Source organism: Eubalaena glacialis, chromosome 8 (genome assembly GCF_028564815.1).
Source record: "Eubalaena glacialis isolate mEubGla1 chromosome 8, mEubGla1.1.hap2.+ XY, whole genome shotgun sequence".
Lineage (NCBI taxonomy): Eukaryota > Metazoa > Chordata > Mammalia > Artiodactyla > Balaenidae > Eubalaena > Eubalaena glacialis.
The window spans coordinates 120236972-120252937 of record NC_083723.1 but is presented as its reverse complement, the minus strand read 5'-3'; the positions used below and the strand labels follow the sequence as shown (position 1 = coordinate 120252937).

At 35.4% G+C, this 15966-nt stretch overlaps 1 protein-coding gene across 2 annotated transcripts in view; it reads right to left on the bottom strand.

Annotated features, from left to right (window-relative positions):
• CNTNAP2 (contactin associated protein 2) overlaps nt 1-15966 on the bottom strand; it is a 2096032-nt gene that overhangs the window by 1458592 nt on the left and 621474 nt on the right. For both annotated transcript variants that reach the window (XM_061198858.1, XM_061198859.1), the window contains exon 2: nt 12767-12877. In XM_061198858.1, coding sequence (XP_061054841.1) covers nt 12767-12877 — 111 coding nt within the window. The remainder of the gene's footprint in view (nt 1-12766; nt 12878-15966) is intronic.

The window sequence follows — 15966 nt, the reverse complement described above, 5'->3', positions numbered from 1 at the left end:
GTCTGGTGATGTGGAGGTGGCAGATAAACTTCAGACGAGGACCCTCTAACTGGAATAAAATAGCATTGCCCACCGATGTTAAAGTGGAAAACAGATACGAAGGAAGTAAATTCCAGAAGCTACTGAGGGACAAAACAAAGCAAAATAAAAACATACAACTCGAATTCCTTACATTGCTAAGAAAATAAAAATAGCTAAGACAAAGTAAAAGTGACCTTGGGGTAAAAACAAGAGGAATAAAGCTTTCTACAATTTGTGTTTACATTTTAATGTTAAAGAGGCAAGAACGATGAAAGTAGACTGTCTTAAATGTCCTGGTTTATTGTCAGCAATATTCATGTCAAACATACATCTCGGTTTTAAAGCAAGGGGATGAGTAAACAATGCAGATGTGGATGGCTCATTTGCAGAGTATAGGAAGGGCAGTACGCTAACAGAAGCTGGACTGCTTTGAATTGTTATTAGTGACAATATTTTTAGAATTTGTTTTGCAAGGCATGAGTATAAAAGAGAGGGTGATTCTAATTTTTTTATTCTTCCCGAAGAAAAAGGGGAGGAAAAAGTCATTAATTTGCTAAAGGTATTAAGGCAAGGGTCTATTCATTCTGATGAGTATGACCTAACCAGGTTGCTAATAGAGCCATTACTAGATTAAATCCTCCCAATTGTCTTGGAAATAATTTGGCCTGTTCTTCCTCTTTTTGAAGGAAATAAGGGAGAAGAGGCAAATAGGCAAAAAGCATGGAACTTTCTCTAGTCATAGGAGAGTAGATATTGAAAAATGATGAAGAGTCACTCGTCTGGTGTAGAAGGAAGGAAATTATAGGGTTTGAAGTATATTTTTCACATGTGTGGTTGTTTGTGCCCTAACCTTGTTGAATGAATGGGTCTTGTGCAGTGTCCCTCACTGGGCAGTAACCTTCCTATGATCAGTTGATGTGAGTTCCCCACACAGCAACTTGTATACATGCCGAGCTCATTTCTGGCCTTTGTTTCTTCCCAGAGGCTACAGTGTTGCAAATAGGACACAGAGTGTATTCTTTATGGGCCAAACACAAGGACTGATAGAACATAGACTGTCACCCAAAGGCACCTGTTACCCGGTGGATGCAGCAGCTAAAACTGAAAGCCTCATCTGTGAAAGAAATATCCTGAAATAAGAAGGGCATGCTTTACCAAATCAACATCATTACCCTGATGGTACGTGTTGCACAATTTCGAAAACGTTGGAAGATACCAATGGGAACATTTCTCAGTTGTTCTGCGTGTACATTCTAAAAAACTGATATTTAAAATTGTTTATTTAGAAATGATGATAATAATGTTTGCTATGGTCACTTATTCTCTATTACTGTCTGGACTCCAGTTGTCTACAACAGTGACTAAATAACTTGTGAAATAATTTTTTTTGAAACTGAAAAATGTTAGCAAATACCCACTTCTGATTTAACAAATCATCTCAACAGAGAAGCAATAAGCCTCTGAAGTTTAAAGTGGATAGAAATCTATGCAATAAATATGATTCAGTACATTTGTTCATTTGTTCAGAAAATACTCTTTGAGAGTTGAACATGTCCATAGTACTGTGTTAAAGTGCTTTGAGATTGTGTGAAGAATTCTATTTTTAAGATGAATATTTCTTTTTTTTTTAAACATCTTTATTGGAGTATAATTGCTTTACAATGGTGTGTTAGTTTCTGCTTTATAACAAAGTGAATCAGTTATACATTTACATATGTTCCCATATCTCTTCCCTCTTGCGTGTCCCTCTCTCCCACCCTCCCTATCCCACCCCTCTAGGTGGTCACAAACCACCAAGCTGATCTCCCTGTGCTATGTGGCTGCTTCCCACTAGCTATCTATTTTACGTTTGGTAGTGTATATATGTCCATGCCACTCTCTCACTTTGTCACAGCTTACCCTTTCCCCTCCCCATATCCTCAAGTCCATTCTCTAGTAGGTCTGTGTCTTTATTCCCGTCTTACCCCTAGGCTCTTCATGACCTTTTTTTTTTCTTAGATTCCATATATATGTGTTAGCATACGGTATTTGTTTTTCTCTTTCTGACTTAAGATGAATATTTCTGATATGGTACAAATCATTCACATAAATTCTCCACCTTCTTGGCAGAAATGTGGAAAATATTAAAGCCTCTCTTTGAATAAAATTAGCAAATAGCAAAGGAATAATTAAACATTTAATCTCTAAGCATACCATTGGCATATATTCTGGAATGGTTTAGAAAGAAAAATTCAACTTGTAAAAACTTTATTTCATAAATGTTTTCTCCCAGATATCTTAGCTACTTTCAAAGTTGTTTAGTCAGAAGTATCTCTGTGCCCAGAGGACGAAGTAGTCCAGACTATGAGAATCTGTAGTGGCTCATTAAGTTCAAGACCAGGGAATTATGATTGATCTTGGCTACATGGTGAGGGTGTTCAGAGATGACAAGGTCCTAGGGATCATCTCGTCCAAGTTTCTCATTACAGAAGTGACATAACTAAGGAAATTAAACAAAGGGAGGAAGTAACCCAAGATCTCTCCAAGGGTAGAAGGGAAACCTAGTTCCTCCAACTCCATAGCAGCATATCCAAAAAAGATATATTTAATCAGTATATCGTCTCAAAATGAGTAATTATTTAGATATATTTCTTTGTTCGTTCAGATGTCAAGATTTCCCACCCCATATGTCCTAAACTTTATAAGGCAAGTACCAAACAGCATGGTTTTCAATAATGTGTGTAAAGCAAAATTACAAAGCGTATTATCTCAATTGATTATTCACATTTCATTTTAGACAATCAGCTATTAATACTGTGATATAAAGAGAGTGTTAGAAAATTAACATCCCAGAGCCATTTCAAAGATGGTAGCAGGGGTTAATATAATGGCATTGCTCCTCATCCAGCTTATGATTTCGTCAGTGGCAAATATTTGCTATGAACATGGCAAGATAGCAACTTCCTTAAAATAATTAACCAAAATTTCTTCACTTCAAATGCCCCAAATCTAAAAACTCCCTTTCTCCAATTAAACCTATCTGCTAAACCAAAAATCATCATCCATCATGCTATTATCAAAGAGGCTTTAAAAGCAAAATTGTTAGAAACACAGTAGTGAACTCATTGGACACAACTGTACTTCTAAGCATATTAAACAAACCCTGTTTAAAACCATTGATGTGCAGAATGTTTGGCTAGATTTTATAAGAGCTTCTTTCAAAGTGAAAGTGTGTCCTACTGGCTCTAAAGATGTCCCACGATAAAGGGGCTCTCTTTGGTTCCCCTAGAGAGGACCACCAAACAATATTTGCCTGGCTGATTTAACTGTGGAAACGTTGTGTATATATGTGTTGTGTGTGTTCATAGCTTGTATTCACATCACACACCTTGAGAAACAGTGCTCTATGGGAAATACTACAAAACCCAGCATAGATTTCCATGGGGAACACAAAAGAAGGTATTAAAATTCCAACATTTTAAAATTTGATGCCAAGCATAAACATAATAATATTATTTGCAAATTAAAAAGGCACATCTAAACAAACTTGTGAGTTATTCCCCAGTAAATATGCTGCCAGAATTCTATCATTTTTTAACAGGTATCAATGATACAAATGTATCCTGTATTGCACATTTAATTTTGTAAAGCTCCTGGTGAAGCCAGAATTTTGATTTACATTTGAGAATTAAAATTTAAAAATAAATAAATTAAAACTTAGAATGTTAGTTAGATGGCAACTCTCATTCAATTGTAAAGGTGAATACAAAGACCTACTGATAGCTTTGGAAGAAATCATTTAAAATACATTTTTAAAAATAGTCAAAATTGAAATAGATGAAGGGAAAAATGGTAGTTTTTATTCTCCCTAAAGTCCAGAACAATTCTTTTTGGCTTTTCTGAGTGTCATAAAATTAATAAATATATATTAGATTGGATTCTATAAGATCTAATTCAAATGACATAATTATAATAAGAAGAACAAAATAACATTTGAAAATCAGTGACACAAATTCATTTGAATTGAAAGGAGTTTGAAGCGAAAGACTAGGGGCACATTTAAGTAAACAGCAGTCCAAAATTTATGTAAAATATCATGAAAAATGTTTAAATGTTATTTTATTGATCTTTCGATTACTATGATATCATTTTTATCTTACATGATGATAGAGGAAAAACACATTGGAAAATACACAAATTCTAGCAATCACTTTTTAGGGAGGCATTGCTTTTGTGATGAGAAGAATATTTCATCCAATCCATGTTTTAAAATATTAATATCTGTGGTGTTGTTTTAGGAGTTGAGAGTCATTGATGAGAAAGAGACTGATATTTAAATGCAATATAGTTTGTGTAGATTATTTCATTTAATCTTCACAATAGCTCTGCAAAATTGTATAATCAATTCCATTTCAGAATATAAACAGGGGTACCATACCTGCAGGATTACCCTGGTGTAATTATTAATAGCACTGTCACTCTCAAAAGTGCCTGGTTTGGATGATAAATCATATAACCATAACCACAGAAATCAGGAAGCTGAGATGCAGAAAGTCAAAATAATTGACTAATACCATCCTCATCCTTGGTTGATTCCATATTGGAACCTAATTATGCATGGAGACAGTCATTCTCTTTCCACCGCTTAGCACTGCATGAGAGGCGGCAAAATCAGCAGGGCTTTGCAGGGGAGTAATTCGAAGATGAAGAAGTATAACCAGTCCAAATAGGAATGTCAAATATTCTGAAATGCTATACTAGAAAAACAGTTCTCTGGATTTTTCTGCTCCTAAGGATTTGCTCTTAAAAGGCAAATGTAACACTTTGACCAATGAATTCATACTAAAGTAACAATGAATTACCAGTGAGTGGATTAAGAGAAATACGGAATAAGTGGTAGAGGCTAGAGAAGGAAAAGAAGGGAAATAGTGGAATGGAAGTTGCCAAAAGGGACAGAAGCGCACTGACTGGGAACTTTAGTCTATTTCATAATTTAAGCCTTGATGTTATAGTCTAAGGGAGGAGCTTCCTAATAAAGGTTAAAGACACTACCTGACCTGGCAGATACTGAAGGCCAGGCCTGGGCACCAGCAGGAAGTATTAACGGCACAAAGAAAGACAAAGTTCTCAAGGAAGCATTGTAATTGCCTTCCCAGTTCCTAGTGTATCAGCTACGCTATGTTCTGGGTTTAATTAGTTGTGATAGATCCTTTCACTATTTAAGGCAGAAAGAGGAGAAAGAATAGAAAGAAGAAAAGGAGGGGCATTACAAATGCAACTAAGGGACGAGAGAACTGACACTGCAATGGAGGAGAGAAAATTTTGCTTTCCAGGAGTAGCAGGAACAGATCTCTGGAGAGCAGAGTGAGGTATGACGACTTGCTGAGCCACCTAGGAGCTGCAAGAGGCGGTCTAACATCTGTAAGTGTATAAGTGTGAACTGGAGAAGAGGTCGGCATTATGCTAATTACTAAAGCTCCCTCTTGGCCAACAGGAAGAAGAAAAATGACTCAAGCAATGACTGGACCAAGCCTATGCATCAAGGCATGGTAGCAATGATTAACTTCAGTGGTATATTTTAAGGGAAGGAAAGGACTGCAGTTCTTTTTAAGATGCAAGTGTGGACATTAAGTGACCTGCTCCAGCGGCCTTTCCAGATGTCTCTTATATACGTATTCCTCCCAGAAGTGATCATCACTTCTATGACTTACAAATGTAATCTGTTCTCCCTGCTGGAGGAAACAAAAGGATACAAAACAACACCACTACAAGTCTCTGCCCTGGGTTTAAGAGAGAAGACAACAGATTCCTAAAACAGGAGGAATTATCCAAGAAGCAAGCCTAAAAACATAAAGTCTGAGGAACAGCAAGCAGTGAAGTATCTACTAAGTAAAAGTAAGTGGCAAGAGGGTGAAAGAAACTTGACTCAAACTCTCCATCTCTTTGTAGGTTCTATCTTTGGGTTAATTCAAATGCAGCACTGATAATGCTTCATGGTTTTTAATCAGGAATTCTTTGGTAAACAGGAAGACAGATTTACTAAAATTAGCTCAGGCCAGAGGAGGTGATTATTAGAATTAGAAAGGTAAGTTTCACAGGCTCAAGCAGAAGTACAGCCAGAGGTGATGGCACACAGGCAGAATAGGAATGAGACCAGAGACTTCGCCCATCCTTCACGTGGATGTATGTGGCCTCAAGCCTTCACTTCTTCTCCAGCAGCTGCTTCACTCCTCTCTGTCTTATTTACTTGCAGCCTATCGTGCTTTACCCAGTAGTCCTCTTGGTTCCTAAGTTTATGTCGCATAAATGAAACAGAGATTCTGATGGCATCAGTTGAGATCGTGGGTTCTCTCTAGTGGGGGGATGAGAGGACCATGTGGTAGAATGACTGTCCCTTTGGGGCAGTAGAGAGAGGATGACTTCTACAAAAGGCACGTGGAGTAGAAAGTTGACAGTTTGGCAGAAGAAATGATTGGCATCTCTAACTTATTCTATCTATCAAGGTTGTTGTGACGATTAAGGGACACTTAGAACATGTATGAAAGCATTTTATAATCTGTAAAATACTATGCAAATGTCAGGTGGTGGATACCTTCCACAAAACTCTCAAAGGGTTAATATCTGTGCTACCCTTTGGAAAGAGTAATCCATCTAATTGCTATTGACTCAGAATGACACAAGACTGGGAAAGCTCCAATGCATTAAGAATGGGAAGATAAATTCAGAACACAGATCACAGGAGGTACGTATTGTTTTAAAAGAAACAAACAAAATGAAAACAAAAACAAAAACCCTTAAAGCAGTAGGCTCCAAAAGACTTGATAGAATTACAAGTGGATTCTTTCATTTAAACACCACATTTCCTCCCAGTTTTGTCATGTTCTGGTCCCTGACATCAAGGCTGTAGCAGATGGATTTGTACTGCAGGGGCCCAAAAGCTAAACTCCATACTATAAATGTGTGTCAATCTGTTGTCTGAATGTATATTTGCATTTATATTTTGCTTTTCTATGTACTCATAAATCTATCACTCCAAAATGTATTTGAAGAATATCATTTAAATAAATGATAAAAACTTGAAGCAATGTTTATCAACATAATACTCAACTGAATTTGTTCTTTTCTGTATTTGTATAATTAGTAAGTTACATTCTTTTATACTTCTCTGGCAGTATAATATCTTCCTGCTTTCAGATGGTTATGTGGTGTATGTATCAGATGATTCTTGCCAATAGTCAAGTAAAAAAATATATCACTAGCATTTCTTGCTTCCCTGACATATACCATATCTTCTTCTCCCTTTAGAATTCTCTGCTTTATTTTTATGATATATAATTTAAGGTATATATTTATTTTTAAGATATGTAATTTTGTGCTGCACTAAAAACAAAACAAACAATTCTTACTCAATGCTGGTCATTAGTCATTTATACCTTAGCCTGAATCTCAGTCAACACGGCTCCTCTTCCAAGGGCATTTGCATATAAACTTTATAATGGAATAAAAAGCTTCGTTTTTTTTTTTTTAATTGAAATAACCATATGCAGAGTTCTTTCTGTTTTTTTCATTTTTTTTTTCTTAGATCAATATTTTTCAAATTCTTTTATTTTAAAGAGTACCATTACTGTGGAACATTACATTGGTCACAGATTCATGTTTTATGAACACTTTAGTGGAAATTATTAATGTCTGATTTTGTTTTATTATACTTGTTTTATTATACTTCCAGGATAAATTCATTTCTCCATGCCTTGTGACATAGAAATCAAAGATGTTAGCATTCCACGTGTCTTAATTTTAAAGTAAAACTGCAAACATATTTGAGAAAATTTTAATCTTCATAGCATTTATATTTTTCTAAACAAATATATGTCTTTTAGGCTCTTTAATTTTTACAAGAGAATTATCAACTTTATATCAGCTAATGGTTAAAGTACCTGATTATAGGGCAACATAGACTAGTTGTATTCTAGGTACTTGTTAGGTATATAGTCTCTCAATTACTATCTCCTAATGCCTTTCAAAAGCACTACTGAGAGAACTAGTATTTATAGATTACCTAAAACATTAAATCCAGCCATTTTTCTTGATACTCTGAAATCTATTGCCAGATTCGTCTAATTTATATAAAGCAAATGGTTAGTCTTATTCCTATGGACTTTTGATTTAATTACTTTGAACGGTACTTTGAAGCAATGTCATGCACCTATATGTTAAAACACTGTAAAAATTGTCTTATAAAAGTTGCCGCTGTGTTACTTACAAGGATGCATATAAAGATATATATATTTCTTTTTTTATAAACCACTTTATTGAGATAATATATCACACAATTCTCCCATTTGAAGTACACAATTCAATGGTTTTCAGTATATTCACAGACTTGTGCAACCAACACCAGAACCAATTTTAGAACATTTTCATCAACACAAGAGATAATCCCCCCCCCCATAAGCAGTCATTCCCCATTCCTGTCACCCCAGTACCTGGTCACCACTCTCTGCTTTCTGTCTCCATGGATTTACCTCTTTGGGTCATTTCATAGAAATGGAGTCATTCAATATGTGGCCTGTCGTGTCTGGCTTCTTTCAGTGAGACCATGCTTTCAAGGTTCAGCCATGCTGTAGTGTGTGTCAGTATTTCATTCCTTTTTTTTTTTTTTTTTTAGTATTAGTTGTTTTGTTTGTTTGTTCGTACTGCAGGTTCTTATCAGTCCTCAATTTTATACACATCAGTGTATACATGTCAATCACAATCACCCAATTCAGCACACCACCATCCCCACCCCACCGCGGTTTTCCCCTCTTGGTGTCCATACGTTTGTTCTCTACATCTGTGTCTCAACTTCTGCCCTGCAAACCGGTTCATCTGTACCATTTTTCTAGGTTCCACATACATGCGTTAATATACGATACTTGTTTTTTTCTTTCTGACTTACTTCACTCTGTATGACAGTCTCTAGATCCATCCACGTCTCAAAAAATGACTCAATTTCGTTCCTTTTTATGGCTGAGTAATATTCCATTGTATATATGTACCACAACTTCTTTATCCATTCGTCTGTTGATGGGCATTTAGGTTGCTTCCATGACCTGCCTATTGTAAATAGTGCTGCAATGAACATTGGGGTGCATGTGTCTTTTTGAATTACAGTTTTCTCTGGGTATATGCCCAGTAGTGGGATTGCTGGATCATATGGTAATTCTATTTTTAGTTTTTTTAAGGAACCTCCACATTGTTCTCCATAGTGGCTGTATCAATTTACATTCCCACCAACAGTGCAAGAGGGTTCCCTTTTCTCCACACCCTCTCCAGCATTTGTTGTTTGTAGATTTTCTGATGATGCCCATTCTAACTGGTGTGAGATGATACCTCATTGTAGTTTTGATTTGCATTTCTCTAATAATTAGTGATGTGGAGCATCTTTTCATGTTCTTCTTGCCCATCTGTATGTCTTCTTTGGAAAAATGTCTATTTAGGTCTTCTGCCCATTTTTGGATTGGGTTGTTTGTTTCTTTAATATTTGTTTTTTTCTTGTAGAGGAAATAACCCTCCTCTCTGATGCTGACTACCTTGACCCATACTGAGGTTACTAACCTCAACCAGGGTTAAGCTAGCCCTGTGCATGGGTGTCTTGTATGTACACGCAGAGGCAGGGCAGTGTGAGGAGTGGAGACGTGGCCATTTGTGTGACAGTCCCAAACAGGTAGACAGTGTGGGCTGGGGTGGGTGAGGAAGTTATAGGCAACTACGCACATACACCACTGAGAAGCAAAAGGGGTCTTTGGGAGTCAAAAAATAAGTAACTAAACCTTCCCACATAACAAATATTGATAAAATGGACCATAGGCAAGCATAAATCTATAACTATAGCACAGACAATGGTTTTTCCCCATGAACTACAACGTCAGGTTTTTACCCTAACACGTGATAATGCATTGTATCAATAGTCAAAGATACAATTATATCAAAAGATACAATTGTATCAAAAGTCAAATAAGCTTCCAGTCAAACAACTAAGAAACCATAAATTGTGTTTTATAATCATTTGACTTCAAAACAACTTTCTTATTGGAAATGCATTGTATTTGTACCTCTATCTATGTACATATATGTATAGGTATAGATGTATACATTCTATAAACTATAAAGAAACTTATTATAAAGAAAGTAAAAACATTCCTCAAATCCCATCCTCCAGGTTTAAAGAAAGTTAACATTTTAGAAGTTTAATTTCAGATACCTCACTCTACATATACGAGTAGATAAATAGATAAATAGCTCTAAATAATTCAAAGTGGCAACTTGTACTATTTTAAAATGAAAAAATATTTTAACATAACTTTACTAGAATGAAAACAAAAAAACTGTTGATGTTTCTTAATAAAATATAGTAATTCCTAAAAAAACAAAAACAAAATAAATCTGCACTTAAAGTTACAGCATCTAGTGGCCTCCTGTTCTGAAAAGTTGGGGGCAGGGGGGAAAAGCACATATCTAATCCCATAGTTTGGTATTTTTACCTTCTTGCATCTGTAACATTTATACTCTGTTCTACAACTGTAATTCCTAAATTATCTAGTCACAATCTTACATTTAAATGAATTCACTGCTCAGTATCCATCATTGGACCATGGTTTCTTTCTTTCTTTATTTTTTTCACTCATCTCACTGTTGGTTGGATTGTTTCATTTGTATTCCTGAAGAGGTTGTATGCTTGACATGACTTGCTCAGATTCACTGGGTATAAAATTCATCAGTCGTATTTTCGCACAGAACTTTCTAAAGAAATATTTTGAGACTGCTTCCTTTCATTAAAGTTGTTTTCGATCTCTCAATATCATGACACTTCCTTTAGGGAATATCACATCCCCTTGACATCTGGGGATATATGTATTATTTCTTTTCCCTTTTATATTTTATTCCACATTTATTAGTGCTAGGCTGGCCTGCATCATAATTATGATTTTGGGTATGGTAAGTTCTTTGTTTCATGTTTTTCTATCTATATTCTTTTTTTTTTTTTTTTGGTTTGGTTTTAGTGACTTGTATGGAAAAGGAATACTTTAAAATTTTCATTACTTTGACATATTTAAGGAAAATTTTTGAAAACTTATAGTAACTCACCAGGTCTCTCATGCCCATAGCCTGATGAATATCACGTGATGAAATGAGCGTAACTACGCAGATACAGAGAACAGACTGGTGGTTCCCAGAGGCGGGGGTGGGGTGGGGAGGGGTTAAGTGAAATGAGTGAAGGGGGTCAAAAGGTACAAATTTCCAGGTATAAAATAAATAAATCATGAGGATGTAATAGGCAGTATGGTGACTATAGTTAACAATAATGCACTACATATTTGAAAGTTACTAAGAGACTAGATCTTAAAATCCTCATTGCAAGAAAAAAAGTTTGTAACTGTGTATAGTGACAGATGTTAACTAGACTTATTGTGGTGATCATTTTGCAATACATACATGTATACACATATGAAATCATTATGTTGTACACCTGAAACTAATATATTGTTATGTCAATTATACCTCAATTTAAAAAAAAAAGAGCTCACTGAAAAAAATAAAGCAGCTGATGAATACTACTTTTAAATCAAAACTGTATATATATTTAAAATTTATTTCCTCTACCTCTGTCTGTGTATCTCTTTCACCAAGTTGGGTTTTTTTTTTTTTTTTTTTACTGATTAAGGTATCTTCACACTTGCGTGAATTTCTGTATATATTATTCTACTTTTTTCTTACATATTTTCTTCACCTTTTTGGTCTTTCTGAATCTCTCTGATATTTTTTTCTCTCTTTTCTGATATTTTTTTCTTTCTTCCCCTCTTCTTTTTTCTTCCCCTTTTGGGTTTTCCCTTGTTCTCTTTTTTTTCACCTTTGTTTATATTTTTTCCCTCCCTCCTTTTCCTTCCTTCTTTCTTTTTTCACATTTTTTTCCTGAATTGGTTGTGATTTAAGCTTAGTATTTCCTGTTTTACTGAAAAAAAATTATGGTCTTTGTTACTTGATACATATTTATCCAAGAAAATATTGTTTCTCTCCAAGTTGTCGTTCATTGATATTTATATCAGCATTCCTTTGAAGCAAAAGAGTTTTAAGTTTCTGTTCTTAATCATTTTCTTTTATTCTCTATCAACTGCTGTCTACTTTGAAATCATCATTTACTAATTAGTACCATGTCTTTAAAGTCCAAAAGTCAAATTTTAGCTGCAAATGTACGCAAATCTTTATATGGCTTTAGTAACAAAGCTAAATTCTGTGTGCTGGGGGAGAAATTGCAAAGGGTCATATTTTTTCATCCTGCATTTTCAATAGAAACTAAATGTGTACATTAATAAAAGGGGAAAAAAGCAGTTAATACAAAGTATTCTTTTTCGTGCATGGTACACATATTTGGAACCAATTCTTTTTTAACTTCTTTCTAAATGATTTTCTGATTAACAAGACTTCCCTTAACTCAGAATTTTTATGTCATTTTGAATTCATTATCATATGCAACTCCAAAAATCCTTCCTCTTTAATTTACCATCTCTTATTTCTAGCCCATTTTTTTCTATATCACTCCACAATAGTGGCCACAAAAGAGGTTTATAGAAAGTGTCTATGTCTCTGTTAACAAAAGTGGGGAGAATGATTTTGGGTGCCAGCTAATAGCTGTTGTACGATAAAATATACTTTAGAAATGCAGTTGTAAATATAACATGTTCTCCTTTAATACATTTGTCGACAAATGAAATAAAAGTCGCCTTACCCCCTCGCTTGTTGATCTTGGCATAGCCAGGAGAATAGCTCCCAGACATAGAGCATGAGCTGCTGAAAGCTACATGGGGGAGTCCAGACACAAGTGGCTCATCACATTTTTCTGAAAAGACAAGAGAGAGAGATTCAATAAAGATCTTTAAATATTCATTGGATAAAATGATTTGTTAAAATAATCATTGAATATAGTACAAAATTTAAAATTTATCTAGCAAATGATTGGAATTTCGGTAACTCAACTATGATAATTCTAATAAACCACAGGCACAGTTTAAACCACCTTCTGATTCTCAAGAGTTATAACTATGATAGAGTGCTTTATTCTGAGGGGCCTCAACGCAGGCCTGCTATCTCAGAATCATGAATAACATTGTGGTTGTTTATTTCCCAAGCTTTGGAATCTGGCATCTCCTAAAAATCTTCAGTTATTTATTCATTCTAGGGATTCGGGGTTAGAAACATGGAGACTGAAGGAGGGAAGACCAGGAGGAATAATATCCAAACTAAAAGATTAGGAAAGAGGTGTCAGTAAGAGAAGACAAGATAATCGCCAACACAAAAAGCACTGCTGTCTAAAAAAATTAATCAGTTCCCATCATACTTGACTAATCAACTGCACTGGAACCAGCCGATCACTCAATTCTACTCCGCGCTTGGCGTCTACACCGCCATTAACTTTCTTTCCCTCCTCCCTTACTACTGCTGACTCTCCCATTTCACTTTGAGGGATTGTTCTCACCTTCCTAATGTCTAAATGTTAAAGGGCCCAGGGCTCAACTCTTGGGGTTCTTTTCAGTCTCCTCTCGCTCTCTGGGAGACTGCACCAAGGGCCATGTCTTCTCAGAGTGGAATATCCCCAATCCTACCACCTCATGTCACCTGCTCATCTGGTCCAAGAAGCCATCCGCGATCACTGCTGTGAAAGACTGAATAGCCTTCCTGCTTCCTCCCTTGCTATAGTCCTTCTGTACACAGTAGCCAAAGGGACAGTTTTAAAAATACAGGTGGGTAAGGTGGCTCCTGCGCTCAAAATATCCCCTGGCTCCTGTTCTCAGTCACTTGGAATGAAGTGCAACGTCCTCCAATGGCCCACAGCGGTCCCTGCAAGAGACCACAAGCCTCGTCCCTCATCTCCCCCAGGCTCTACTCAATGTTATCTCTCACAATGCAGACGAGCTCTCCTAGTCTACCCAGCTACACGAATACCGCACTGCCCTCACTGTACCCACTTCCAGCTTTATTTTCCTTCATAGCATTTAGAGCCATCTGACACGTTGTGTTTTCACTCATTCAATTGTTTGGTTGCTTTTCTCTCCCACTCGATTGGAAGCTCTACGGAAATAAAGTTTTTGATAGTTTGCTTAATGCTTACTTTCCAGTGATCTGAACAGTACCTGGCACTTGGCACACACTCTCACAACATTTGTAGAAGGAAGGAAGAAAGGAAGGGAGGGAGGGGGGATAAATGAACGAAAAACAACAACAACAACTAAACCCAACAAACTCAGAGTGTCGAAGCATGATGCTGAATTACAACATGGTGCAACACCTAACTTTTAGAGAGATGGTCTTAAATCCCCAACAAGTGTTTACACGTGTTCAGTATTCTGTTTAATATGATACAGAACTACACTGTATTTTCTAGAATGGCTGCTCTCTCAGATATTCATAAACAGGAAAGAAAAAAACTAGCAGTAGAAGGAATGAACTAGTTTTCTTGAAAAGTCACTCAAGTGGAGTGAAGTCCCCAGTGATACTGGGGAAATGAATTACTATTCATTATCTCACCACTCAAGTGTGTACAAAACTGAAGTTAAAATGAACACATCCATCCTTGTAAATCATAGTTAGATTTCTTATTTTTCTTAGTTCTGCTGCAAGTGCCTCTGAGAAATATGCATGTGTGAATGAATATAGTCCCTGGAAAGTTAAATGTAAAAGAATGAAACGATGAACATAAAATTTATTTTAAAAGTATCAATTCACAAAGTAAGAATCCACAGTGAAGGATTTCATATTAATTGCCTAAAAATTTACTATTCAGTTTAGATGCCAGTGAGCACACATATAAAACCTTGATTTCCTAACTTCTGACTCAGTCTAACTTTGTGCAGTCTTTTGATGTAAATTCTGCATTTAACTTTAAGGAGTAATCGTTACTTCAAAAGTTTCCATTATATTAAGAATGTGCTAATGTTCATTCATTTTTATTTTATTAATTCATATAAAATAAGAATCTATGACATATAGACACTACTATATACAAAACAAATAACCAATAACCAACAAGGACCTACTTTATAGCACAGAGAACTATACTCAATATTTTGTAATAACCTGTAAGGGAGAAGAATTGGAAAAAGAACATATATATATACATATATATTTATGAATCACTTTGCTGAACACCTGCAACTAAGAAAACATTGTAAATCAACTATACTTCACTAAAAAAAATAAAATAAAATAAAATAATAAAAATAAAATAAATAAATAAATATGTAAGAAAGAACCTGTGCTGTGCCAGGCACAGGAAATGCAGCAGTACATGAAACTGATGACATTCTTGTCCTCATATAATTTACGTTCCAGCAGAAACTAAAAATAACTAAAACAAAAACAAACAGGTAAAAACATAAAGGTTAATTTATAGTATGAGATGGTGAAAAATACTACAGAGAGACACTAAATATGAAAGAGGGGGCAAGGAGTTTGGGGGGTGGGGTGGAGGTTGAGAGAGTCGCTGTTTTTTGCTGCCTAGTCAAGAAAAGCCCCTTTGATCAGGTGACATCTGAGTAGTAATTTGAAGGAAAAGAGGAAGTGAGCTCTGCTAGAAATCAACAGGATCGTGCCAGGAGAAACCTTTTCTAGTCTAAACCTGCTCAATAAGGCTAGCTTATACCTGGTAATAAGGAATGACACATTTTCCAAAAGTAAGCATTCAGTGCATATATAGTTACATGTTACACATGGGAAGTAATTAAAATGAAGTTGATAAATAATTAAGTGATCCATTAGCTAGTTTAAATTTAGAATTTAATATATAAATATATAAAAAAATATAAATATAGCAGTTATAAAACCTGAAGATAGTTTATCCTTATTACATTTTTTAAAAAAATTTGACTTCCATAACAAATTAATCATCTTCATACCAAATTAAAACTTTTTCACTGATTTTTAAAACTCATA